Genomic DNA, 25,348 nt, shown 5'->3' on the forward strand with positions numbered 1-25,348 from the left:
GGTCTTGGACACTTCCAGGGATGGAGCAGCCACAGCTTCTCTGGGCAACATGAGCCGGGGCCTCACCACCCTCGCAGGCAATAATTTCTTCCCAATATCCCATCTAAGCCTGTCCTGTGTCAGTGGGAAGCCCTTCCCCCTTTTTCTGTCACTCCAGGCCCTTGTTAGAAGTCTCTCCCCAGCTCTCCTGAAGCCTGCAGGAAGCTGAATGCCTCATGATAGAGAGGCTGCTGTAGCAGCAGGGCAAGGTCCTTGGCTCCCAGGAGTTCCCAAGGGCATTTATGATTACTGATATACTTTCAGTCAAAAGGAAATCTATATCACTGAAGCATCATCACTCTGAGTAACTTAGGAAGAAAGCTATCAAAGTTTATTTAAGGAAAAGAAAAAGGAGTAAAGGGCATGTTTTCTACTGGTTTCTTTTTTCCCAGTTGCAAATTGAGAGTCTGTTTACCCTGGAAAAATCAATGTGGTTGGACACCTGATGTAATTAATTATTTTGCAAGAGAGAGCCAGCTGATCTTTTGAAAAGAAAGGCGTTTTTAGCGGAACTGTTCAAAGTTCATAGTCTGCTGTGTATCTCTAATGCTGATAAACATCCAGCAGAAAGGATGTCTGTCTTAAAATTTCACATGGTCACACCTTTATTTTAAGGTGATATGCTGAGAAAAAGGCTGTAGACCCCAAGGAGCCCTCCAGCAAGGTGACTCTGGTGGTGTGGGCTCCACTTACCTTTAGGAGATGGCCTCGGGATGATGGGTACAGTGATGTTCTCAGGTTTGAATTTTGAACCCTTAGCCAAGAAAGGGTTTCTGTCCTTTTTCTTGAGCTTATAAAACAAACAGGCTTTGCTTGTGCTGTGTGTTTGAACATAGTAGCTCTTTTGCCTAAACAGGCAGCTTTTTCCAACCCAGACCAGTTGGTTTTTTTCAGTGCATTGGTGCCTGACTAAATGCATGGGGTTGCATTCTTCACGTATAGAGGAGGACAATCCTTCTGTTAAGTATTCCTGTGTTTTCCAGTGGTGGGCTGGGGAGGTTCCAGCCTCCCTTGCAGGCCAATGGCAGCCCAAACCTGGCTGGCAGGGAGGGAGGGGAAAGCCAGCAGTGGGATGCTGTGCCAGCAAGCCCCCAATTGGTTTGGCTGGAACTGGTTTTAGGTCATATAAAAAAGGGGGTGAAGGATCCGGGCTGCTCAGAGAGCGGCCGGTCCTCGGGCAGCGCCACAGAGCACCATAGTGCTTTTTTTTTCACAAGGACTGCAAATTGCTGTAACATAGTCAAGGTCTGTAGGAAAAGACAAGTTTTCCTGAACTTTACTCCCAGCTTGAACTTGTAAGAAGTTCAGTGAGAGGCAAGGAAGGGGAGAGAGGGAGATAGAGGCAACCTCGCTCCCGGCCCGTGTCCGCAGCGCCGAGGATGTCAGATGGCAGAAGCAGCCTGGAGAAGCAGCTGAACGGCCTTGGGGAGCAGGGCAAGGAGAGGAGCCGCACGTCCCTGGTCATCTCACAGGCCGTTAACCGCAGTATTTTCACCTCTGCAGTCTCCCCCGCCGCCGAGCGCATCCGCTTCATCCTCGGAGAGGAAGATGACAGCCCCGCGCCCCCGCAGCTCTTCACCGAGCTGGACGAGCTTCTGGCTGTCGATGGACAGGAGATGGAGTGGAAGGAGACTGCAAGGTGGGTTGGTTTTCCTTTACCTCCAAAGGGAAGGGCAGCCAGCAGTGCTTTCCACGGGAGATTCCTGGTTTAGCATTCCACTGGGGAATAGCTGTGCTGCAGGATCGCATGGGGAAGCTGCAGAAAGGAGCCTGCAAAGTTCAAATTGCCATTCTTTGGTAAATGAGAGAATTTTTGGGTTTGTTTAGGTATTCCAAAAGAAAAGCTGGGGAACAAGAGAGTGCCAGATGGGTTGCAATAGTTTGCCTGTGGAGAGAAAAGTATGGGCTCAGTAGTGCTTTGCAAAGGGGGACACATCTCAGCCGGAATTGGCAGAAGTTGCCAATTCCAATTTGGCTGAGTCAAAAGCGCTTCAGTACTATTGCCCCAAAGTGGCTTTTGAGCCTGGTCCCACCTCACAGGGACAGGCTGTCCCTGTCCTCCTGAATTACTGATGGAATTAATTTTAAATAGGAAAAAAAGCTTAAAGTTGTTTTCTTGTGAAGAAATTATTCAAGGTGCATGTTAAGTGCTCCATGGGGTTACTTTGCTTTGAGTTCCTTGGTTGGGTTCTTCGGTGCTGCTGTTAGTTTGGTCAAAAAGCCATGAGAAAAAAGCTGGGATGTTTTTGGGGTCTGGCTGCTACAAGTTACATGTAGTTTATATCTGAACACCACTGGCCTATTCCCAATTGCTCTCACTGAGCCTGGGGTTTTTTTTCCTTTTCTTTGTGGTGGCTGGGCTAAGCTCTTTCCCCGCCTTCCCCTCTTAAGGGCGCTGTCTGTTTAAAGTTAGCCCCTGTTTGGTCACCCTAATCTTCTTTACCTGTGATTTAACGAGCTGCTCCACCACCTACCCCTTTACCTCTTATCTTAATTTATTTTTGCTTCTCAGTTGCTTGGGAAGCTTACTTAATGACTTTTCGCCTTTTACTCTCTAACTTCTGACTTGTTGCTCATCCTTTTTCTCCCTTTATTGCTCTCCTTTCCTCTTACCATGAATTCAGCACTTCCTGATGTAGCTGTTGTTACACATCTTTGGTAGGAGTGCTGCATGGAGCTGTGTGGGTGGTTCTCTGCAGGGTTCTTCTCCCAAGGAGCAAACCACAGGACAAGAGGAAACAGCCTCAAGGTGTGCCAGAGGAGGTTTAGGTTGGATATTAGGAAAAATTTCTTCACTCATAGGGTTGTCTGTGTAGGATAGTGGTGGAGTCCTCATCTCCTGCAAATGTGTGAATGTGATGCTTAGGCACATGGGTTGGTGATGGCCTTGGCTTTGCTGGATTAATGTTTGGATTGGATGATCGTAGAGGACTTTGCCAACCTGAATGGATCCATGATTCTTTGTATAAATGACACAGAATATAACAAAGCACCCTGTTGAAGTGCTGTTAAGTTTCTAAATTCACCCAACCTCCTGCCTTTGTGGATAGTGATCTTACAAAGTATCTGATTGCTCAGGATTTTTCAAAAGTACATTGCTGAAATTACTTAATCTTGCACCATAGATCCTCCTGAGAGCTCCTGAGCATCTCCCAGTGCATCCAGAGCTGGCTGGTGCTGTGCTTCAGTGGGCACAGGGTCTGCCAGCTGTTTTGGGGTTGTTTCGCATCTGCTGCTGCAGAACATCTCCCACAGCTGGGAAGTTGCAGGAGCAGGTACTGATCACAGGAGCAAGTGCAGGGCTGTGTGGGTGGAGGAAGAGGAGAGGACAGAAGAGACCTTGTAGGGTCTATGCTTCCCCTGGCCCAGGGTAGAACTGCACAGCTCCCAGCTGGGGAAAGCAATGCTGGCTTCAGGCTGTTGCAGGGCTAAAGGCTGCACTCATATTTGAAAGAGCAAACAATCAAATTACCTTCCTCATCTCCTTCCTGCTCTGTTCTGACACCTACACATTCCTTCTGTCTGCTGCACCTCGCTCCCAGCAGCCCGTGAAAGCTGTGGTGATATTATCAGGTGTAAAAGGGTGAAGGATAGAAATGTAATTCCTGGCACAGCTTATAGAACAAAAATGATTATAACAGAAGTTCAAAAAACCCATATCCACCATCCCACAGTCCAGCACTGTCATTCCTTTTCTCTGTAATCCCATCACCTTCCTGCCATCTCTCTGCCTTTTAGAGAGAATATCCCCCAAGATATATATGTCTTGGTCCCCAAAGATACTTCAGTGCTCCTCACAACAGGCTGGGGCCCTCCAGCTGCTGCAGGTCGTCTCCTTTTTGTGCCTCACTTGGTATCCTGTGACCACCTCTGGGATGCAGGCATTCCGTGCTTAGTGAAGGTGCCCCTGCCCATGGCAGCAGTTTGGAACTAGGGGAGCTGTGAAGTCCCTCCCAACCCACACCACTCTCTGGTGGTGTGAATCCAGCAGGCATTTGTTCACCCAGGTTTGCAAGTTAATGTTTGGTGTATTGTGTTGCGACTGTGGGTTGCAGTGAGAAAAGTAAACAGAAAGTAAATATTGATAGTTGTGAGTAATCACTTTCCCTGGAAGGACAAACACTGGTAATTTGCAACCTTCCTGCTGTTACAGGGTAAATGTGGCTCCACACAAAGCCCCTCAAGTGCACAGACTTGCATCCACCCAGATCCCTCAGGTGTCCTAGGAAACACTTATTTTTTTGTGAACTAAAAGGACCTTATTAATTGGAGATGAAAATCAGTCTTTTATCTTGAGTTAAAAAGCAGCTTTAAAAAAACAAAGTCTCAGAAAGAGATTATTGCAGTTGTGAAGCATAATTGATTAATCCTCAAGTAATACATTTTTCAGGATTAAAGATAATTTCCCTTGCTGTTAATAATATTCTTTTGAAAAAATTTATGAGCTTTCTTACCTTATTCCTTACCTTTTTCTTAATAATCTCTTTATATTAGTCACTGGAATTTTCATTTTTCACATATATTAAAATGGTGTCTCAAGAGGGGATTAAAAAGCATTTCTGCTTTGCCATTAGGGCGTACTGGGCCACGTTTTCCTGCACCCCCAGTTTACAGCAGAGCTGTTGCTGGGTGCTGTGGTGAGGAAGAAGGTATGGGCCAGCTGAGATCCCCCAGGCCCGCAGGAGCCCTGTGCTCTATCCCCACTGCCCATCCCTGCACGCTGTTGGGCTGGGCACAGCGGGGCCAAGGGCAGGGTCAAAGCTGTGGGGGGAACTGGGGATGGGCTGCATGCCACGGACAGGGAGCCTCCTGCTTCCCTGCTCTTGGGGTGTAGTTTTAGGGGTATAAAGGGTGTTTTGCACAACCAGGATTCACCCTTTGCTCTCACCTTCCATTAGAGATAAGTTTTCTGGGTTTTTCAAACCTGCTTGGTTAAATCATTAAACAGCAGCTGGAGGGAAAGAATGAGCTCCTTAATTTGTGCCTTCTCCTTTGGTGGCTCATTTGTTCTCTAAAAGCACCTTCAGACATGACTAGCTTGTGCTCCTCTCTTCCCATCTTTGTCAGCCTGTGGGCATGGGACAGCAGTATTCCACTCTGCCTCCATCTTGACAGTGGCTGATTCCATATTTTATTGCCTGAAATTGAATCACAGAATCATTCCATTTGGAACAGCCCTCCAGGACGATAGAGTCCAACCATTAAACCAGAACTGCCCAGATAATGAAGGACAAGTTGCCTTATTTCCAGAAATGCTGATTTATTTCCCTGCAAGGAAACAACAGCCTTAACCCCATGTCATTGCTCTGCCCTGTTGCAGGTGGATCAAGTTTGAGGAGAAGGTAGAGCAAGGTGGCGAGCGATGGAGCAAACCGCACGTGGCCACCTTGTCCCTGCACAGCCTGTTCGAGCTGAGGACGTGCATAGAGAAGGGCTCCATCATGCTGGATATGGAGGCTTCTTCCCTCCCACAGGTGGTGGGTAAGTACACCTGCCTTGGCTCTTTCTCTCACCACTTCCCCACGAATTTTTATTAACTCTGGTATGGCTTTATGGGTGGTTTTAATGAAAAAGCTCTGCTTTTCCCATAAAAGAGGAAAAAAATGAAAGAAAAAGGAATAAGAGGAAAAAACTAGAAAGTACCTGGAAAGAGATAATAGATAGATTAAAAGAGTCCTTCTCAGTGCAGGAAAAAGACATCTGTTTAATTTATGTTCGCTATGGAAAAGGTGACATGTGGAAGGGCCGTGTGTCTGGAGCAGAGACACCCATCAGGTACTGCTTATGCAGAACAACTCGGGCCAGGAGCTGCTCTTGGCTGAGGTGTTCAGCTGCCCACTGAGGGCAGATGGGACTGTGTTTAGGATGGGATATTCCCCGTCCCCAACAAGGGAGAGGGGAGAGCACCCCAGCACCAGCTGGTGCTCTGCTCTGCAGAGTGGGAGGGCAGGTTTTGTATGGTCAAATCAGCTGTGGCCCAGGGTGACGCTTGGTGACATGCTGAGAGCCAGATCACGTTGCCCATGGTGTGTGAGAACTTAGGGAAAATAAATTTTCCAAGTGAGCCATCCAGTGGAGGGACATTTAACCAAAATGCTGAGTTTAAGAGCCATTACACGAGGAGATCTAAAAGAGAAAAATTAAGTACTTTCTCTGCCAAAACTCAGTGCTTTGAATGATCATCTCAGGAAGTAAGGTCAAAATTATCAGGGCATTGAATTCTCCCATACACTGGATCGTCAGACTTGGAATTACAGGTGTTTCTGGTGTTAAATACAGAGTTTTGAACTTAGTTTTGCATGTGCTTATGGTGACATGTATCTTCCTTTGCTTTTGTGTCTGTGTATCCAAATGCACAGCTTTGCAAAGTTTTAACAAAATAAACCCCCCAAGAAGCTCTCAAGTTTTCTGCTGAATGTTAACCTGCTTCAGAAGCTGGTGTTCATGGTCCGAAACCTTAAACCCTCAAACATTAAATTTTCTTTTGAAGTCCCTTCGAGATGTCACCTTCAATCTCCTTCTTCAACCCCCAAATTAAATCTAATTCCTAGGAGATTAAATTACACATTGGTGGTTGCTGTTGCTGTGACACTGTGACACTGTCCTGAGCGGGGTGTTTTTGCTGGTCCAGACCCTTAATCAGACAGGTAGGGATATACAGGACTGGATTTCCAGGATGATTTAATCATGATCACTTGGCTTGTGTCTGGTAGTGACACAAAGGAAAGGAAAACTCCAAAGAAAAACTCTCTCTGTTGTTTGTGTTTTCTCTGCAACAGGGAAGGGAAGTGCCAGATAGAGAAGGATAAAACTTGAATGTAGGTTCTGAAGGAAATACTCCAAAATTCACTAACCAAAACCATGAGCCAGAAAAGCTTGTATTAAAGTAACACTTAGCAAAGGTCAGCCTTTTGCCAGGCATGTTGTGTAAGGGTACCTACGTGCTTCTGCCCACCCTGTCTTAATTTGAGAGGAAGAGCTGGGTGCTTCCTTGGGGATTTGAAGAGGCTTTAATTCTGAGCAGCACGTAGAGGATGACTTTCTGACTCACTGAGTTAGCAAATGTGATGCGTGTCCTGCCTCCCCCTTGCCATAACTTTTATTATTAGCACAAATAAAAGTTACCAGCAGACAAATATGAGCTGCCACTTGCCCTCAGGGGACAGCGTGTGAACTCAAGTTACCAAGGGAACAACTTCATGCCAGACTTACTTCACAGGGGACATTCTTCATAAGTCTGGCCACCTTTCTGCCTTTTTCCTCTGGGATAAGGGAGGAGAAAGGAGAGAATTGATGGGAAGTGAGCAGGCATTGAGGGCGCTGGGGGCCTTTTCTCCTGGCGACTCCATGAAAAGTAAAGCCATATAATACATCCTGTGGTAACTGGAGCAAGTTCTGCCGCTTGTAGTTGCCATCACTTCAGTCCTGCAAGTGAATGATTTAATTAGTGGCTCATCTCCAGGATTTCTTCCTATCTTTAGATTAAGTTTTACTGGGGGCCTGCAAGGTGAACTCAGGCCTTGTTGAAGCTGATAGAAGATTTTCTGTGTGCTTTATGGGGGCATCATGGAACTTGCCATAGAGTAGTAGTATCTCTAAGAAAGTCCAGACTGAGAGGGGATTCCATTTCTGAGCTAAGAATTGGCTTACCCTGGTCTTTGAAATCGGCTCCATGGCATGTAGGAAATAGCAGAAGGGAATCTCAGTGCAATAGCTGTGTGTTAGTGGCTCATGCTGGATGGAAGTGCTTATGTCCTCTTTCGAGAGGAATGTCTAAAAGAGATTTTCATAGAAACAAAAGCTGGCTTTGAGATGGTGAGAAAGCCTTCAAAAAGGCAGGGTGAAAATGCCTCCAAGCCCTCTCTCTCTGCTCTCCCTGGAAGTGGTTTTGAGCTCTGTGGTTAATTTTGGTCTTGCCTCCCTCCCCCTTCTTGTGTGGCCACAGAGATGATCGTTGACAATCAGATCGAGACGGGGCTGCTGAAACCCGACCTGAAGGACAAGGTTACCTACACGCTGCTCAGGAAGCACCGGCACCAGACCAAGAAATCCAACCTGCGCTCGCTGGCTGACATTGGAAAGACCGTCTCCAGTGCAAGTAGGATGTTTTCCAACCCCGATAATGGTAATGCAGAGGCTGCCTTCTCTGTCACAGCAGCCCGCCCGCCCAGAACTAACTGCGTGGCCCTGACCCCGCTTCCTAACCCCAGGAGCAGCGAGGCCGTGCTGATGGCGCATCAGTGGGGGCTCTGCAGCTGCTTGGCCCTGGCACAGCACTCTAAGCACACCTTCACTGGACTGGCAGGGATCCAGGGGCAGGCTGGAAGGCAGGGGGTGCTCTCACAGCTGGCGTCTAGGAGGTGGTTTAGGAGCAACAATAGGAAAGAGAGATTTGCCAAAAACTTTGGTGGGGCCTGAACCTTAAAAGGCTGGTCACCTGAACTATTTGGGCAGAGACAAAGCTTCCATGCACATTCTGTGTCTGTAACAGTGTCAGTAGCACTGTGAATCAAAAATGACCTGGCAGTAACACCTAGCTTGCATTTTATTGCAATAAAATCATTGTCCAGTGGGGTAAAGCTGATTTCCATCCTGCTTTATTCGTCCTAAAATAATTTTGTGGTGTGTGTTGCGAATATGCGTCCTGTTCTCTCTAAAAAAGGTGTAATAGGTAGTGCCATGTTGGTAGTGGTGTCCCTAAATGTGTGTGTGTGTATGCAGACAGCTATGGAGGCCTGGACACTGACTCAGTGCTTGCCCCTGGGTGGAGATTTGGGATCTTCTTGCTCATGGTAATAAAGAAAAGAGGAGTTTTATGCCTCTTGTCATGTCTTGGAGTTCTCTCGACTGTCTCCTGTGACAGTCTGGAAATTGAGTTTAAAGTTGCCATTTTAAAATACCCAGAAATAAGAGCAAATGAAGAAAATTATTTTCTTCTTGCTCTACCAAAGGCCTCTTAGCTTGCTGTGTTTGGCTTCTAAAACTCACCCTAACATTGCTCCCTAACCTATTCTCACACTTCATTAATATTTCCTACCTTGGATCATCCTTTGGTTTTGCAGCAGGAGTGTGTATGTGTGTGGAGACTGTTCCTTGCTCTGGGTGATACCTCCTGTCATGTCTGTGCCTTAATAAGGTGGTGAGTGAGGGAGTAAGGCAAGGTGCAGTAACATGAACCAAGGGAGTTTTCACAGTGAACATCCCTGCAGGAGGCCAATGGAGCAGAGAGGGACTGGGCTCTGGGGAGAGCACTGGGATGAAATGACAGCTTTAGGGACAGCATGGCCAGATGAGTGCTACAGCTGGAGGAGCCATGGGCAGGGACTCCTTCTACTGGAGCACATTGCTACAAGCCCCATCCAGCCTGGCCTTCTGGATGCCTTCCCAAGGTGTGCTCCCCATGGGATGGATGGAAGGCAGCTGCTTTCTGGTACCACCTCCGTGACCCAAGTCCTTTCTGGGCCTGTGATGGTCGGGTTTGCTGTGGGGAGCAGAACCCTGGCCTGTGGCCACAGTGTGTGGGAGGCTGAACCCCAGACAGACATGCCTTGGTGCTCAAGTGTTTCAGTCACCTCTTGTAGGGGATGCCCTCAGTTCTCGGCTGCAAACCCCTTTTCCTGCACGTAGGCAGAGCTTATCCCAGGAAGAGTGATGCTGACAGAGGACATTCCTCACAGTCTCACTCAGCCCCTGCTCCTTTTTCATGGTTAAAGGCCTTCTTTGCTTGGATTTTAAGTGATTTCAATATCATTCATTTCTTGTTCTTGTTTGAATGGGCTGTGCAGGTCCTGGCTCAGTTGGACTGATTCCCCAGGAATTCTTTCCTGGTCTGGTCTTCAGGCACTCCTTTTATGTTGTTCTGTCTCTGTTCTTCCTCCTGGGATATTGATGTGCTCTGAGGATGTGTAACACACTCTGTTCCATGACAGTACAAATGCATTGAGACTTCAGGAGGGCAAGACTGACATATGAGGGAAAAACCTGATGAGTAGTTGTTGCTGTTATTTATTATTTACACTTTAATGGAGAAGTAACTACAGAATATATTTGATCAGATTATACCTTGGATTCAGTGAGTGTCTCATGTGTCCTTTAGACAGATAAAAATTTTATGAGGCCAACAGGAATGCAGCTGTCTCTTAGCATAGCTAATCACCCTAATGACTGTGCCACCAGCCCCAGGCACTCCTAAATTCCCCTTGAGTTTCTTTCCAGGTGGGTGTTTGTTTTCATCTCAGTGTCAGTGACACTTCCATCCAATAGGTCTGAGCATCCGCCTGCCCTCTGCACAACAGCTTTACAGCCTGGTGCAGCTGCCCCCTGCTTCACTGGCTCAGCAGGAACACCCTCTACAGCCAGCCAACCTGCCCTTGAACATTTCCAGGGGTGGGATCTGTCTGTTAGATCTGAAATTTGGAAATACACCCTGGGCCATGGCTCAAAAAAATCCTGTGGTGCCTCTATCTCATTTGGTTCAGAGTGCTTACTTAACGGAAGTCTTAGGGCCTCCAATATATTCTTACTTTTGACTTCTGAGATGAATGAGCCCCATGCAGTTATCCCAGATGACTCTAGAAATTCAGGAACCTAAGAAAGAGAGATGTCTCTGCCCATCTCCCTGCCATAACTGATCCTGGAGCATCTCTATCCTTTCCCAACCCTCCCTAGGGATGGGGGTGGGTCATCCTCAGCCCCCATCTTTGATGTCACTGCTCTGTTTGAAGGCAAGGTAGTGATCAGATGGGCAGAGACATGGCCAAGGTGTGCTCTGACACCTGCTCTGGCAGGATGTTTTATCAGGAATCCCTTTGCTCTGGGAAAGGAATTGGGCAAAGAGGGTAGTTCCTCGTGTGCCATGGATGGAAGAGGATAAATCACAGTACTCCATTGCTGTCTGTTGTCTAGGAAAAAGATGATTGCCAAAATTCTGGGTGTACAAAGCTGGACTAAGCAATTCCTCCATGTTACCTTGTGAAGACACAGCCCTTTTGCTTGCTTCCATTGGTAGAAGGGTGAACCGTATGAAGTGTTCAGCAAGCATATTTCCATGTTACATATTGATGAGACTCCTGCAGGGGTTTTTGCCAGGCTTTTGTGTGTGTCTCATTTTGTTGAGTGGCTTTTGAAGAGTTCTTTGTATTCCTTCCTGGCACAGCCCTTGTCCTACACCGCTGGAGCAGTACATGATACCTGGGCTAGCAGCTCTCCAGCTGGCACACCTTGAGCTTTGCCATGCTATAACATGGGATCTGTGGTGCCCATCCCTTCTGCAGGTGCCTGACTGGAGGACTGACCAATATTTACCAGCCTTCTGTGATGACATTTGCTTTCCATTTTGAGATTTTTCTTTCAGAGCTTTGTGCCTGCCAGCGTTTTGTATAATTCAACACCTGTGGGAGCCTTTGGCAAGTGAGAAATGATGAAATGCTGCTAAACCCAAGCTGGCAGAGATTATAGAAAACTGTGATGTGTTTAGGTGTGTGTGTTTAACCACCATAAATAATGGCATGGTCCCATCACTGCGTGGGTGCTGCCTAAACACCTCCTGAGCGCTGTTTGTTCACACTGTGCTGGCAGCGTGGTTTGGAAACAGTTGAGTGGGAATAGCAGGCTGTCAGCTGAGGCACAGACTGGAGGATACCTGGCTGGGGCGGGGAGAGAGGTTTTATCCCACTTTAGAATCCTAGAGGACTTTGGGTTGGAAGGGAGCTGAAAGACCATCTTGTTCCAGCCCCTGCCACTGGAAGGGACACCTTCCACTTGCCCAGGTTACTCCAAGCCCTGTCACTTGGACACTTTCAGGGATGAGGCAGCCATGGCTCCTCTGGTTCCGTATTAATCAGTTCAGTGCTTTTCACACGAACTGGGACCTCAGTGCCTTTGTAGCTGAACAGTGGCATCAGCTGAACAATACCAAAAATGAGGTGGTGTCTGAGAATGCTTGGAAAATCCCTATCAATGTGTATGTTGGCATCATTGGAAGCATGGCAGACTAAGGTGAGCATTTCCAAGTCTGGATCGGTGTGCCTGAGTGTGTACAGATGGGAGCAGGATGCTCAAAGTTGGCTCCTGGGACATGACCTGATCTTTATTTTCAAAAACCTATTGTTACTGATGGTGCTGCAGCCTGAAACTGCTCAGTGCCACCAGCACTGCAGGTGCCCACTCACCTCCATGAGATCTGCTTCAAAGGTGCCTGAATTTGAGACACCAGGGATGGAAAGCTGTGTCCAGCCCTGCCAAGTGAAGGCTGCGAGGTGGAGCTGCGGAGGAGAAGTCAGGATCTAAATGAGTGGGCTTCAGTGACCGCACTGTGCAGCTCCAACCTTCTGTCCTGCCTGGCTTCGCTGTACCACTGCTTGAGCCTTTCTTTCTGCCATAATTTTCTCTTCTTTTCTTTTATTTTTTCTTTTCTTTTCTTTTAACTTTTCCCCTTTGCTCTCTTGCTGCTCTTTGCTGCTGCTGCTGTGTCCTGCGGGGCCGGCACCAGCGCGCAGCCCGCTGGAGAGCTCGGTGCCCTGCCTGGCCACGCGCACGCTGGACGATGAGCTGGGAGTGCCGCGCAGCCCCAGCGTGGGATGGCTCAGTAAGTGTGGGCAGCGCCAGGGGGGCTGGGCCAGCAGGGCAGGGGGGACAGGCAGTGCCACAGCCAGGCTCTAATGCTTGCTGGTGCATTAACCTAACAGTGGGGAGAGCGTGGGTGCCTTCTGTGGGGAGTGTGCTGCTCTGGCTGCTCCTGTTATCGCTCTGCTTCATTCTGTTTGCCTTCTTTCCTTCATCTGGGATGAAGCAGGTAGGTCAGGCCATTCTCCCCTTCCAAGGGCAGTCTAGGATGGCTGCTGGCACTTTTTTTTTTTGGTCTCTTGAAGTACCCTTTGCCTGTTAAAGGGCCTTAAATATTGTAATTTTTGTATAAATTATCCTCAGAAATAGTCTGCCAGCTTGATCTCTCTGGGGTGAGCAGGACAGGTCTCTGGCACTGCTCCTGTCTGATTCCCTGTGTCAGGGAGCCTTGCTGATCCCAGAGGAGCACACTGCTCCTCCCAGGAGGGCACAGCTTATGGCAGTGGTGGCACAGAAGTGTTCTGTGGTGACCATGACAAGTGACTGAAGTCTGAATTCCAGGGTATTCCCCTTGCCAGATGACTATGGAGCTGATTCATAGGTAATGGCATGGAGGGGTTTGGACTGCCAGGTGTACTTCCCTCACGAGTCCTTGGCTGAGCATGGCCATGGACAGGCTCAGGTCACCTTTACCAGAGAGACAGGAATGGGAATTGGGCCTGGATCAGGAAATGATCCTTTGTTAGCAAGCACCATAAGGGTGAATGTCATGGGCCAGAAGTCCTCCACAGGGGTCTCAGCAGCCGAAACTTTGTACTCCACATGTTTATTTGGAGCTGCTCTGTGTTTGTATGGCTATGTGGAGCCCATTAGGAGAAGGTTTGTTTGGAGCTGCTCTGAGTTTGTGTGGCTATGTTGACCTCCCCAGGAGAAGGAGGCTGCTAGCAAGGGGAGAGAAAGGCACAAAGCCTCCTCCTCTTGGGAGAAGGGTCATTATATCCCAGGGAACAGTCAGCTTGGAATCCAATAAACAAAGCAAACAAGTGATGTAATGTGGAAAAAATAGCAGCTAAATGGGGTCTTAAATAACAGCAGGAAGAATTGGAGCTGGGGATCCCCCTTTGTGGCATGTGATTTGTCTAATTGTGCTTAGCTTTGGCTGTGCTGGTGTTTCTGGACGTGGCAGTAACACACAGCAGATACAGCTACTTTGAATCTATACCCACATATGTTGTAAAGAAAACCCATATCTGGAGAGTCCAGAGTTTTTTATTCCTGCTCCTTTTTATTCCCAGCTCTGATGCTGATTTATTATTGAGCTTGTTTGTGCTGGGAGCTGATGAACACTGAGAACTTGGACTTTCCTTATAATAATATAAAATAAATTTGGTCTCAAAACACAGCCTCAATTGGGAGATGCTTCCTTGCCATTTTTTCTTCCTTTATATTTCCTCCCTTTCCAATGAAGTTCATAGTCAGAAGCTCTGGGATAAAAGCTTCCTTTATATTTCCTCCCTTTCCAATGAAGTTCATGGTCAGAAGCTCCTGGTGCTGTGTTTCAGGTTCCTGCAAATGTGATGAGAAGGGATGGGAACATTTCAGGATAATTTTTACTGTTCATAATGACCACTGTGATTTCTGATCCTGTATCCGTCCCAGAAGCCTTTGTTTACTATTAGTTTGTTATTTGTTTGGGTTGGTTTAAATGTAATTATTGTGCTGTGTCTCTGGAGAGTTTTTTCACCTCTCTGGAGAATATGGTGTCAGGAATTGTTGACTCCTGGCCTGTCGGTGTGGCACACACGTTGTTTTAATCAGTGAGATGCTCCTGAGCTTTGTTAATGAGCTTGCTTAGAGCGAGGGAGGCGTTCATTAGGGGCTGTCTCAAAGGAGCAGGAGCTGCCCCCCTCTCTGCCTGTGCTGTGTGCAGTGCCTGGGATGCTGAGGGGGGCTGAGGCCAGGGCTGTACACCGTGGAAGGTCCCAGCTCTGTGGAGGGATGAGTTTGTGGTGGGTCCTGGGTGAGCTGGCCAGCAGTGTGGTGCTGTGTTGCTTATCTCCCACAGGCAGGAATTATGGAAGTTCTTGGACTCTTTTGCTGTCCTTGGAGTCACTGGACTGCTAGGAGGGTCAGAGGTGGCAAAGTGTTAGCGTCTTAAACCCCCCCTGTGCCACATGAAGTGACAGAAAGCAGCTTGTCAGGGTCTGGAATTCCCCACATCAGCCTCCCAAGGAAAGGTGATGCTGTAGCCTGAGCCTCTGTGTTCTGACTGGATCCAAGCAGGTGCTTTAACTGCTGTTGGTGTTGTTCCTCCAGGCAGCCCAGCCATGGCTCACCGAAACCTGACCTCCACCAGCCTCAACGACATCTCAGACAAGCCTGAGAAGGACCAGGTAAGCTCCAGGCCCAGCCTGTTCTTGGGGATGAGTTTGGAGAGGAGCTGGATGTTGGGCAAAGGGCTACTCTGTACCTTAGCCCTGGAAACAAGAGGAGTGAGTATTTTTGAGTCCTGTGATTAGTTCCTGGACTCTTTTAGCACCAACCCGTGCAAACAGCAGGTTCGTCTCTTACAAGGTCTGAATTAAGTAACACCACGTAGATGGCATCTTGCTGATCCCCATGAGAAAGGAGGTAAAATACTCTGGGAGTGATGGATTTTGGATCCTCTCCCTGCTGAGGGATTACAAGGGTCTGCAGAGGAGCACCCTGGGCTGAATGTTCACAGGAACTACGGGGTAGAGCAGGAGCACTCAGGGCAATGTGTCCCTGCTGCAGCAGCTGGTGGAACAAAGGTGCCACCTCCCCTTGCACATCCTAGTGGGATGGTGGCTGTGCTCACAGGTGATGTAGGAGAGCAGCTCCAAAATGCAGTCAGTAATCAAGTTAAAATTGGCCTCCAGTGACAAATGTCCATGCCTTGACCTCTTTGCTAGCCCAGGAAAATGTTTGTGGTATGGCATACGGGCTGCCTTTGTGTGTGCTTCCATCCTTCCCCCAGGCTGCCGCCTCTGAGGGGTGAGAGTGAGTTTATTCCAACTCTTAGAAAAACTGGTGTCTGAATGAGGTCTCTGTGCAAGTTTCAAAAAACCTTTGTCTGGGCTCAAAATGTGGGTTACTCTCAAAGCCTGGCTGTTTCTTTTGGAGAATCTCTTTTTTGGTCTGCATCTTCCAGCATTCCCTAGTCCTCATGGTGATTCTGAATGCAAATGAGAGTCACTTTGGAAACCTGTTTGGGTAGCACAGCCTTGCTGGCCAGTTGGGGATGGCTCCCATCCTTCAACAATGGCTGGTCACAGTTTTCTGCAAATCCTGAAAGGGACACAACAACATAATTGAGGTACAATAGTGAGTTCAGGCTAATTAAACAGTTTAAAATTTGCCTAAAGAAATACACTTTCCATGGAAAGAGAAGGGGAGCAGTGTGTTTTGCACTGATCTCAGAGTCATGCAGTGTCGTAGTATATTCTAGTATCACCTGTACTGGTTGTGTTTCCAAAATACCTGTTTCCTTTAGTACACACAGCCACACCTGGGGAAGGAGGAGGATTGTTAAATAGCTTTTTGTCATTGGACAAACTGCTGTGTGACATTTTTAATCCCATTGTACTTGTGGTTTTAATGCTAGACCTGCCCAAAGCTGGGGCTGAGCATTGCTGCAGCTTTGCTGAGCTGTCAGCTGTCAGCAGTGCAGACAGTCTCCACTGCCCCTTCTCTCTCTGGAAATTCAGATAATGGACTTTTGTGGAGAATTAGGTATAAAAATAGATGGTTTTGGTAGCACTAATAGGGAAATCTGTTAATAGATGCAGCTGGGAGCAGGCTCCAAAGTTCTTAACTTCCAGTGTACATAATGCCTGGCTCTTGATGGTGAGAACTATTTCTTGCTAAGTGTAGAGTTCCAAAAATCCTCTTAGTTAATTAGCCCATGTCCTGCTGATGAACTCTGCACAAAGTGGGAGCCTTGTCCTCCTGCACCTTGAGACATCACCTTAGAGCTCAGTTTTCATGGCTGATCGACTCAAAGTCCTGCCTTGATTGAATTTGTGGCATTGTGGTGGTGCCTGGCAGCTTCCTTGAGCAGGACTCAGTGTGCCATACACAGACACAGCAATAATCCATCATGTTACCACAGCAGGAGCTGCAAAGGAAGCAGGTTCACTTGCCTTGGCAGCAGGGAGACTGGCTGTTGTTATTTGGGCATCCCATCTGGAAGCTGGACAGTCAGTGAGGCCATACAGGCAGAGGGGAGTGCTGGAGACACAGAACATCCCAGTTTTTATTTATTTATGTGCCTGTAAGAAAAGTGAGGGGTGAGGTCAGTCTATAGCAGCTGTGTGGAGCAGGATTGCCTTCCTGCATCCTTCCTGCATCCTTGATCAATCCCTGGTTTTACACAGGTAGAGGATTGCATGCCCGTGTTTCAGAGGAAAAAAGGCTTTGCCCAAACTTCTTTGTACCTTCAGTGATTTTCCTGTCTTCCTACATCCTTAATATTCAGTTCTGCAACCTTTAGTGCTATTTGGAATGGTGCAACTAATAATCTAGGGAGCTCATAGCCAGCATACTCCTCTAATCTGCAGCATTCCTGCTCCTTTTCTCTGGATGTTGAAAGGTTCAGGTTTCACGTGCATGTCAGAGATGTGATCTGTCAGAGAATCCTCCTGCATTCATCCCTGCTGCCAGGACCCAGACAGCTCTGCCTGGCTCAGGATGCTCCTTATGCCTGCTGAATCAGGCAGTTTGCACCAGCCAACTCTCTCTGCCATGGGAATGGTGGCTAGATCCACTGGGATGGCAAAGAGGCTGGCTCAGGATCCTGCAGAAGCCCTGACCCAAAACCACTTTGGTGAGAAACAGCTTCAGTAAGGGCCCGCAGACTGGGGGTTTGCTCTTTTGTTCTGTGCTGTGGGCTTGCTTGGCATTTTAGCAAGGTAATTAGGGAAGAGGAGTTGTATTCCCTTTCATTGTGTTTGCTTTGGCAGAGCACTGCTCCTGAGGTGGCAGCACAGAGAAGGGACTTGCCTTCATTTGTCGTATTTTAGGAGTTGTTGGCTGCAGTTAATGCCCTGGGCATTTGCAGCTGGAGAGACAAGCAGTGGCATTTTGGGACAATTTATTCTTCTTTTCTATATAGCAGTTAATAAATGAGCATCTGGACTTCCTGCCCCCTCCTGGGCTCCCAGCTCTCTGTTGCTAGATACACCAGCGGTGCTGGAGCTATGTCCATAAACCCAGGGACTCTCACAGCTGGAGAATTCCTCCAGCTCCTGAATATCAAGTTGTTGGATCAAATTTTTCACTAGCAACATATTCATAGAATTCCATAATCTCAGAATGGAGTGCGATCTTAAATATCATCCTATTCCACCCCCTGGCATGGGCAGAGCCACCTTCCATTAGACCAGGCTGCTCCAACCCCCGTCAGCCTGGCCTTGGACACTTCCAGGGATGGGGCAGCCACATCTTAATATCTAAAAAACATTGTAAACCCTTTTTTCCAGCTTATGTGTGAAGGAGAGTGACTGAAAAAAGTCAAGTAGGTGCTTTCTCAGCCCCTCTGGTGCTGCAGTGCCAGCAGACCACAGGAAGCTGGGGAAGTTCCTACTGCTGTTGCCATTCCAGTCCCTCCCCCTGCAAGAAGCCCTTGGCTGTGCTCTATTAGAATGTCCTTGGCAGCTCCGAGTGGCTGCACCACCAGCACTCCTTCAGGCCTCAACATGTAGAATAAAGGGGACACGAAAGGAAATCTGTTTTCCCAGGGACCTGCTATTCCTGAGCTGATGCAACAGCATAAAGCAAGGGAATGTATGTTGATATAAGGGGAGTTTCCTGACCTGGTGTTATCTGTGTTTCCAGAGGGCTTGGATGTGGGACGAGCCTGGCTCTGAATGAATGTGGTCAGTCAGAGGGAGGCACAAAACCCTTCTTATTTGTTGTGGTGTAGACACTGTGTATTCAACCCAGTGTTTCCATGTCAACAGGGAATCTGTGCCAAAGCCAGTGCTGGAGTTAAAAAAGAAATTGGCCTTGTTTAGAGAAGCCCTCCTGCCTTTCCTGGGGACCCGTGGACAGGAAAGCGCTGGCTGGATCCCATTCTTGGGAATGCATTGGGATTGATTGTGGGAGTGATTGCTGCTTTTCCTGCTGGAACATCTTCTCATCTCCACACTTGCAAGCAGACATTCCCAATTTTAAGGTCTGTCAGCCTGGGTGATGTACTTTCACTCCACGAAGCTCCTGAGAAAATGACTGTCTTCCAGTACAATCAATGCCACCCTTCTGGAGGAAAGGAAAAGCTTCTAGAAAGTTTAGTTAACTGGAATTTCCTTTACTTTGGCTGTTTTTCTTGATGCAGAGGGCAGTTTTGCTTGCCTGGTTTCTCCCCATATCCTCAGTGGCCCTCTAAAGCATCCCTGCGTGACAGAGCAGCCTGGAGCCCAGAAGGTGCCCCTGGAGGCAGGTGTTCAAGGGATAAGTTGTGGGAAGGTGATCAGGTGATCTTAAACCTCTGTGTGAGCAGATACAGAAAAACAGAGAGACAGAGACAGGTTCAAGCTCCAGGGGAATTAACCTTCCCTAAGTGCTACTTTGGCATGTGTACTCAGGAGCTGCTTTCATTACCAGTCAATCCAGAGTGGTGTTGATGATCCGAGTGCTCCAGTACATTTAAGGAAATTGGGATTCTGAGGCTGATGTGCCTTTTTGCAAGTACAGTGCTGGAGATCTGTGGCTTTTAACATAACATTAGTGGTTGGGGTGGAATGATCTTCTGTTTGGCAGGGGAAAGTGAAGTTCCCTCATCCGTCCCATGTTCCTGGATGCTACTGAGGAGTCAGATCTTTCCAAAGCTTCTTTGGGGAATGGTTCAGAATGGATTTTAAGTGCTGACTGCACTCATTACCTGTCTGATAAATGATTTAAGAAAGTGGTGAGTGGTGCTGCAAAACTCATTTGGAGATTAAAAACCCCACTATAATGGCAGCTCTTCAAAATTAGTGACAGTGGTTTGCTGTGCTGGGCAGGAGGAAGGGGCTGGAGCCTTTGGCCTCAGGAGCTGAGTGGGCACAGGAAATGCTGCAGGTCAGTTCTGCCTCAGAGAATCACCTGGGTCTGGGTCAGGTGTCCAAACCAGCCCTGGTGTTGCTGAATGGTCTTTGTTCAGCCATACAGCCAGCCTGGTGAGGTAAATAAAATGTTTGTTGTGGATTTGCCATCTTCCCATTATTCTTTTACCACCACTGTGTTTCCAAGCACTGTCTGTGGAAGAACTGGTAGGGCTTTTCCAGACTTGCTCCACGATGCTCCTTGATGCATATTTACTGTTTCTTCTGGTGGTAATCCTGACTGAAGTGTGCAGGGGCAGGATAGTTCCAGCAGTTTTCTTCCTGTTCAGTCAATTCATGTATTTTCTGGAGACTTTTTCCATTTTCCTCCTTCCTGAGTCACCTCATGCAGCTCATTAGGGATTCATAGCCCAGTTCAGTGCCCCCCTCTTGCTGGTGCTCCTGGCAGTACATCCTCCCTCTCCATTCACCCTTTGCCAGGCACACACAGAGCATCTCCAGAGATCACCCAGGGAGAGGGGGCAGATTGGGAACCAGCTGAGGGCAGGCTTTTCAAAAAGCCTTCCATTCCAAATTAATTCTGTCGCTGCTGAAATTCAAACAAAGGCGTCTCGCAGAGGCTGAGTTTTAGAATCCAGGGGCTCCTGCTGCTGCTGTGGTGTTTTCCCCTTCCCTGGAGACTTTGAGCTGAGGTCACCCTGGAGCCTGGACATTTCTCCGTGGCTGGATCCAGACCAAGGGTGCACTGCAGGGTCCACGAGCGTGCACAGTCACTGCACAGAGGTGCAGAGATGTGAAGAACATGCCCAGCGCAACTTAATTTTCTTTTCCCTCCTCTTGCACTGCTGCAGCTGAAGAACAAATTCATGAAGAAGCTGCCTCGTGACGCTGAGGCCTCCAACGTGCTGGTGGGGGAGGTGGATTTCCTGGAGAGCCCCTTCATTGCCTTCGTGCGGTTGCAGCAGGCGGTCATGCTGGGAGCGCTCACCGAGGTCCCTGTCCCCACACGGTAAGGACAGCCAGCCCCGGGCAGGCACCACCCAGGCACCTGCATTTCCACCTGGCCAAGGAAAAACAGCAGGCCAGGAGGTGTTCTCCATGCCTTCCATGCTGTGACATGCAGAACCATCAGCATTGGTGGTGCAAAGTAACAAAACTCACTGAAGCTGCTTCATCATTTTCAGCTCCTGAGTTTGGTTGTGAGTAAGCCATTACACAAACACACTGCCTTAACAACTCAGCAGTTGTTAAGAGCACTGTCAGTGTTGAATTGAAGTTCTGAGGCTTTTTTCCCGCCCCTTCTGTACAGATCCCAGATTCCCTCTGCACATTTTTGCTGTACATATTATTCCTCTTCAGCTCAGAAGAGATGGAAAATTCGATTCTGGCCCTCCTGGGGCAAAAAAAAAAGTCAGGGGAACTTGGACATACAATTCTACTGGGGCTTGTTGCTTTATAATGCATAATGGCTCAAGGGAAAATGTCAGAGAAATATTTTATTTATTATGACTCATGTTGCAAATTAATCTCAGTCTCACAAATAGCAATATATCTTGTGTTCTTAAATATTTGAAGTCACTGCTTGAGTATGCCTGCCTGTCTAAGCTGCCCTGGAAGTTAGATGGCTGCTGGAATCCTTGCCTCTTTCTGTGTACCAAACAAAGGGAAAAGAGCATCTAGTTTTGCTCTTTAGTGGTAGTAGCAGTGTTTGTGTTTCTTGCAGTTTCATCAAGTGGTTTCTTACAGCCACATCCACAGCTGTCTGTACACTCTGGGTATTCAGGTAGGAGTGTGGGGACCCAGATGTGGCTTCATTCTGTAGCAGGTTATTTATTCCTCAGTGTTCCTGGCCTCTGTGTGCTTCAGTGTTTCAGCTTCCCCTCTAATCCCACTGACTATTTTTTAAACATATCTCCAAATTCTTTTCAGCAGTTGTAAGATGAGGTATTGCTTGCTGTGGTGGTGGGAGCCAGGAAGTTAGATCCAGGATTGCTGGATAGCCTCATTACTCAGTAGCAATAATAAAGGCAGTATGTCCTTCCCTGCCAGCACTTTTCCCAGGAAATAGTATTATCCATTTGGTGTTCTCCAAAGCAAATACTGGCCCTAATCAAAGCAGGAAGGCTCATTAGGTGGCTTTCATGAGTGATGAAGAGCCATTTGCCATGGCTGCATCCTAGGAAATTCAATCAAGGAAATCCCCTCAGGGCCAGGAGGAGCTGTGATGGAACATCTCCGGTGCCGCCGGTATTCCTGCCGTGGGCCTGCACTTACAGCCCGCAGACTGCAGGATGCTGGAGCCTCTGGCATACCCAGCCTTCTGTCCTGTGGGGCCTCTCCTTTTATTTGGTTCAGCTGTTGATTCCCTGGTAAAAGTGCGGGTGCCAGCTGGGTGCTGCGCAGCCTCTGGAACTGGACCGGCTCTCTCAGTACTGCCAGTGTGACCTGTGTGCTTCTCTCCTTGGTTTTATGTAGGGCAGGAGGGGGTTAAACACTCAGGTTTTGTCTCCAGTCCCTCTGTCTGGGGTGCTGTGTTAGGTGAACATTTCCTGCTCTTCAGCAACTGCAGATAGAGAAGCAGGGAATGGTTTGGGTTGGAAGGGAAGGGAACTCAAAGCCCATCTTGTTTCAACCCCGTGCCACGAGCAGGGACACCTTCCACCAGCCCAGGTTACTCCAGGCCCTGTTCAACCAGGCCTTGGACACTTCCAGGGATCCAGGGGCAGCTACTGCTTCTCTGGTCAGTCTATGCTAGGGCCTCACAACCCTCGCATAAAGAATTTCTTCCCAATATCCCATCTAACCCTGCTCTGTGTCAGTGGGAAGCCATTCCCCCTTGTCCTGTCACTCCAGGGCCTTGTCCCAAGTCCCTCTCCAGCTCTCCTGTAGCACATTTAGGCATTGGAAGGAGCTCTGAGGTTTCACTGGGGCCTTCTCTTCTCCAGGCTGATCACCCCCAGCTCTCCCAGCCTGGTTCCAGAGCACAGGGGCTAGAATAGAAACATCAGGGATATGCAGTTGGAACAGAGATATCCCAGCCTTTCCTGAGTTTTCTTTTTACTGGTCACATTGAAAAAACCTTTAAGGCCTTTGGTTTTCTTGTGTCAAATTTAATCCCACAGTGCTTGGGACTCCTCATTCGGGGAAGCCCTGAGCTGGCAACATGGCTTGTGAATGGCTTTGTATTTTCATCAGAGCAACGCACAATCGTGTGTTCAAGGCTGCTGTTTAATGCAGTGAAGATGGGAAGAAAGATGAGGAATGAGCCAGGAGAAGATGTTTTTTGGAGATAAGCTGCACAGACTTGCACAGTCTGGTGTGCAGAGTTGGGAAAGGCTGGTGTCTGCAGGTCTCAAATGAAGTGAGGTAACTTGTCCAAGGTATTTGGAGAGCGAGAGACAGATCTGGTCCTCCCGGGCCTGCCAGTGGAGGCTTTTCACTGCAAAGGCACTTTTCCTCCAGGACTTGGCTGAGATTCTTTTGATAGGTGCCTTCAGCCCTTATGGAGTTGCTGTTCTAGCAGTGCATTGAGAGAAACATTGCATTTTGTTAATACTTCTGAGAGGCTTTGAGCTTGGTGGAACCTCCCATTCCCTGCCTTGCAGCATTATTAGCAATGTTAGGTGTCAGAGATTGGCATTGGATAACTCAGCGTGTATTGTGTGAAGCAGGGAGGAATTCTTGAGTGGCCTTCAGCAGAGGAAGAGGAGGAGTATGGCACAGCATGGAGTGAGGGCTTTTGTGGCTGGAAATGTTCATAACTAAATGATAATAAATCTATGCACACATACTCTAGTTCAGGCCACTTGTTGTAGACAGGTAGAAGAATTATAGAAGAAAGGCCTCATCAAATCAGGCCTGCTCTGTTAAATTTATAGCTAGCCTGTCATTTCTTCTAAGTGCAGCTGAGTAATTTGCAAGTTCCCATCCAAAAACAATCTTAGGTATGAAAGGTTTGTTAACACAACTTATTCTTAGGTGCAAAACAACTAGCACCTGCATAAACAATAAGATCTGTCTCATGGAAATCAGTAGAAAAATTATGTAAACTAACTATAAATACAGAAGTTTGATAGACATGCAAAATACCATGTACTAACCAATAAACTAAGTGCGAATGTATTGCCCACCAATAAGATCTGACACAGTGTCTTCTGGTAATCCTATACAATATAGCCTATACAATTAAGATTGGTGTTTTCTGCATCAAGAAACAGTCCTGTCTGTATATTAATGCTACAGCCACTAAAATGCATTAGTGTTTTTGTGTTTGTAATGTCTGGCCCGTGAAAGGATCTTGTTCTACCCACTGAAGGCAGATCTGAGCTGAATTAGGACAAAGAATTTGGAAAATGCCGCAGTCTCCTTGTTTTCAGGAGTGTTTTAGTAGTGCAGGAGCATTCAGGTGCTGCTGCACTGTGCTGGAAAAGAGCCAGCTGGTTGGGGTTATTGCAGAAGAGGGTTATGGAAGTGCCTGGTTCTCCTGGAAAACCAGGAGAATGCCAAGCAGCAGCTCCTGAAGTTATGTACCTCCTTTTTTTAGTATATTAATATGTTTGGCTAATTTGCATCCTGGAGTTTGGAAAGAGTTGGCTGAGGAACAGTTTTTCTTGAGTGTTATTTTGTAAGAACTGGTAAAGCAGGGAAAGTTCCAGGAGGTGGGAGGAGAACAGAGGACATGACCTGGGTGTGTGTGGCTTACTCACCTCCCCGTGAACCTCCAGTAAAACACTCAAACACCTCGTGAAGGACTCAATTAAGAGGTGTTGTGGAGTAATGCCAATCAGTATGTATTTATGGATCTTGTCCTACTAACTTGCTGCCTTTTTTCTTTTAGGACTCTAGATTCTCTTGAACAGAAAGTGCTTGTTTGGATATAATACTCCTCATAAGCCATTCAACTTAGTACCTCATCATATATGAGTTAGGAGATAAAATAATATTTAATCCAGCTGTTGGAAGGGGATAGGTGCTTCTGGTGAGGTTATTTCATCTGTATGTTTGCACTTCCAAAGATTTCATACCATGGCGTTTTTTAAACTCTTCAGCTGTGACTTGGATGTAGTTGCTGCCCGAAGAGATCATGTGGAAAATGAAGTGTCCAAGGCCAGGTTGGACAGGGCTTGGAGGAAGCTGGCTAGTAGAGGGGGGAGATAGCCTTTAGGATCCTTTCCAACACAACTGTTCTGTGATTCCATGAAACAAATCCCCATGGAGGTGGACAGGCTTTCGTAGTGCACAGACCATGGTAGGCCACAGGGTGTAACCTCTGGTCCAAAGATAGCTTGAGGCCACTGGCAGCCTCCAGATCTCTAACAAGGACCACAAATTTCAGGCCAGATTTCTGTCTAGGTATTGTACAGGTAATAAGCAGTTGATTTTGCCATCCTAAGTGGGAACAATCTCTTGGTTTTGTCAGATTTCTCTTCATTCTGCTGGGACCAAAGGGCAAAGCCAAGTCCTATCATGAGATCGGCCGAGCCATTGCCACGCTGATGTCAGATGAGGTAGGTGTCTTGGCATCTCCAGTGGGAAATGGTTTTCCCAAGTAACAGTGTCCTTCCCTCCAACCTGGTCAACAGGAAGGAGCATTCACACACAGCTGAAATACCCATGTTACCTCCTAATTCCTTCTGTTGACAAAATTACTGCCTCTGACTTTGTGTTTGTTAAAAGTGTGA

The 25,348-nt window shown here is 47.7% G+C and overlaps 1 protein-coding gene across 4 annotated transcripts in view; it reads left to right on the forward strand.

Annotated features, from left to right (window-relative positions):
• SLC4A4 (solute carrier family 4 member 4) overlaps window positions 1–25,348 on the forward strand; it is a 116,946-nt gene that overhangs the window by 61,574 nt on the left and 30,024 nt on the right. Inside the window, exons 4-10 of one of the 4 annotated variants that reach the window (XM_064711387.1) lie at window positions 1,543–1,678; window positions 5,360–5,520; window positions 7,985–8,164; window positions 12,530–12,625; window positions 14,920–14,996; window positions 20,519–20,676; window positions 25,087–25,174. In XM_064711387.1, the coding sequence (XP_064567457.1) occupies window positions 1,543–1,678; window positions 5,360–5,520; window positions 7,985–8,164; window positions 12,530–12,625; window positions 14,920–14,996; window positions 20,519–20,676; window positions 25,087–25,174 (896 nt within the window). The remainder of the gene's footprint in view (window positions 1–1,542; window positions 1,679–5,359; window positions 5,521–7,984; window positions 8,165–12,529; window positions 12,626–14,919; window positions 14,997–20,518; window positions 20,677–25,086; window positions 25,175–25,348) is intronic. The other 3 variants (XM_064711389.1, XM_064711390.1, XM_064711391.1) reach the window with 3 other exon arrangements.

This window comes from Zonotrichia leucophrys, chromosome 4 (genome assembly GCF_028769735.1).
Source record: "Zonotrichia leucophrys gambelii isolate GWCS_2022_RI chromosome 4, RI_Zleu_2.0, whole genome shotgun sequence".
In the NCBI taxonomy this organism is placed as follows: domain Eukaryota; kingdom Metazoa; phylum Chordata; class Aves; order Passeriformes; family Passerellidae; genus Zonotrichia; species Zonotrichia leucophrys.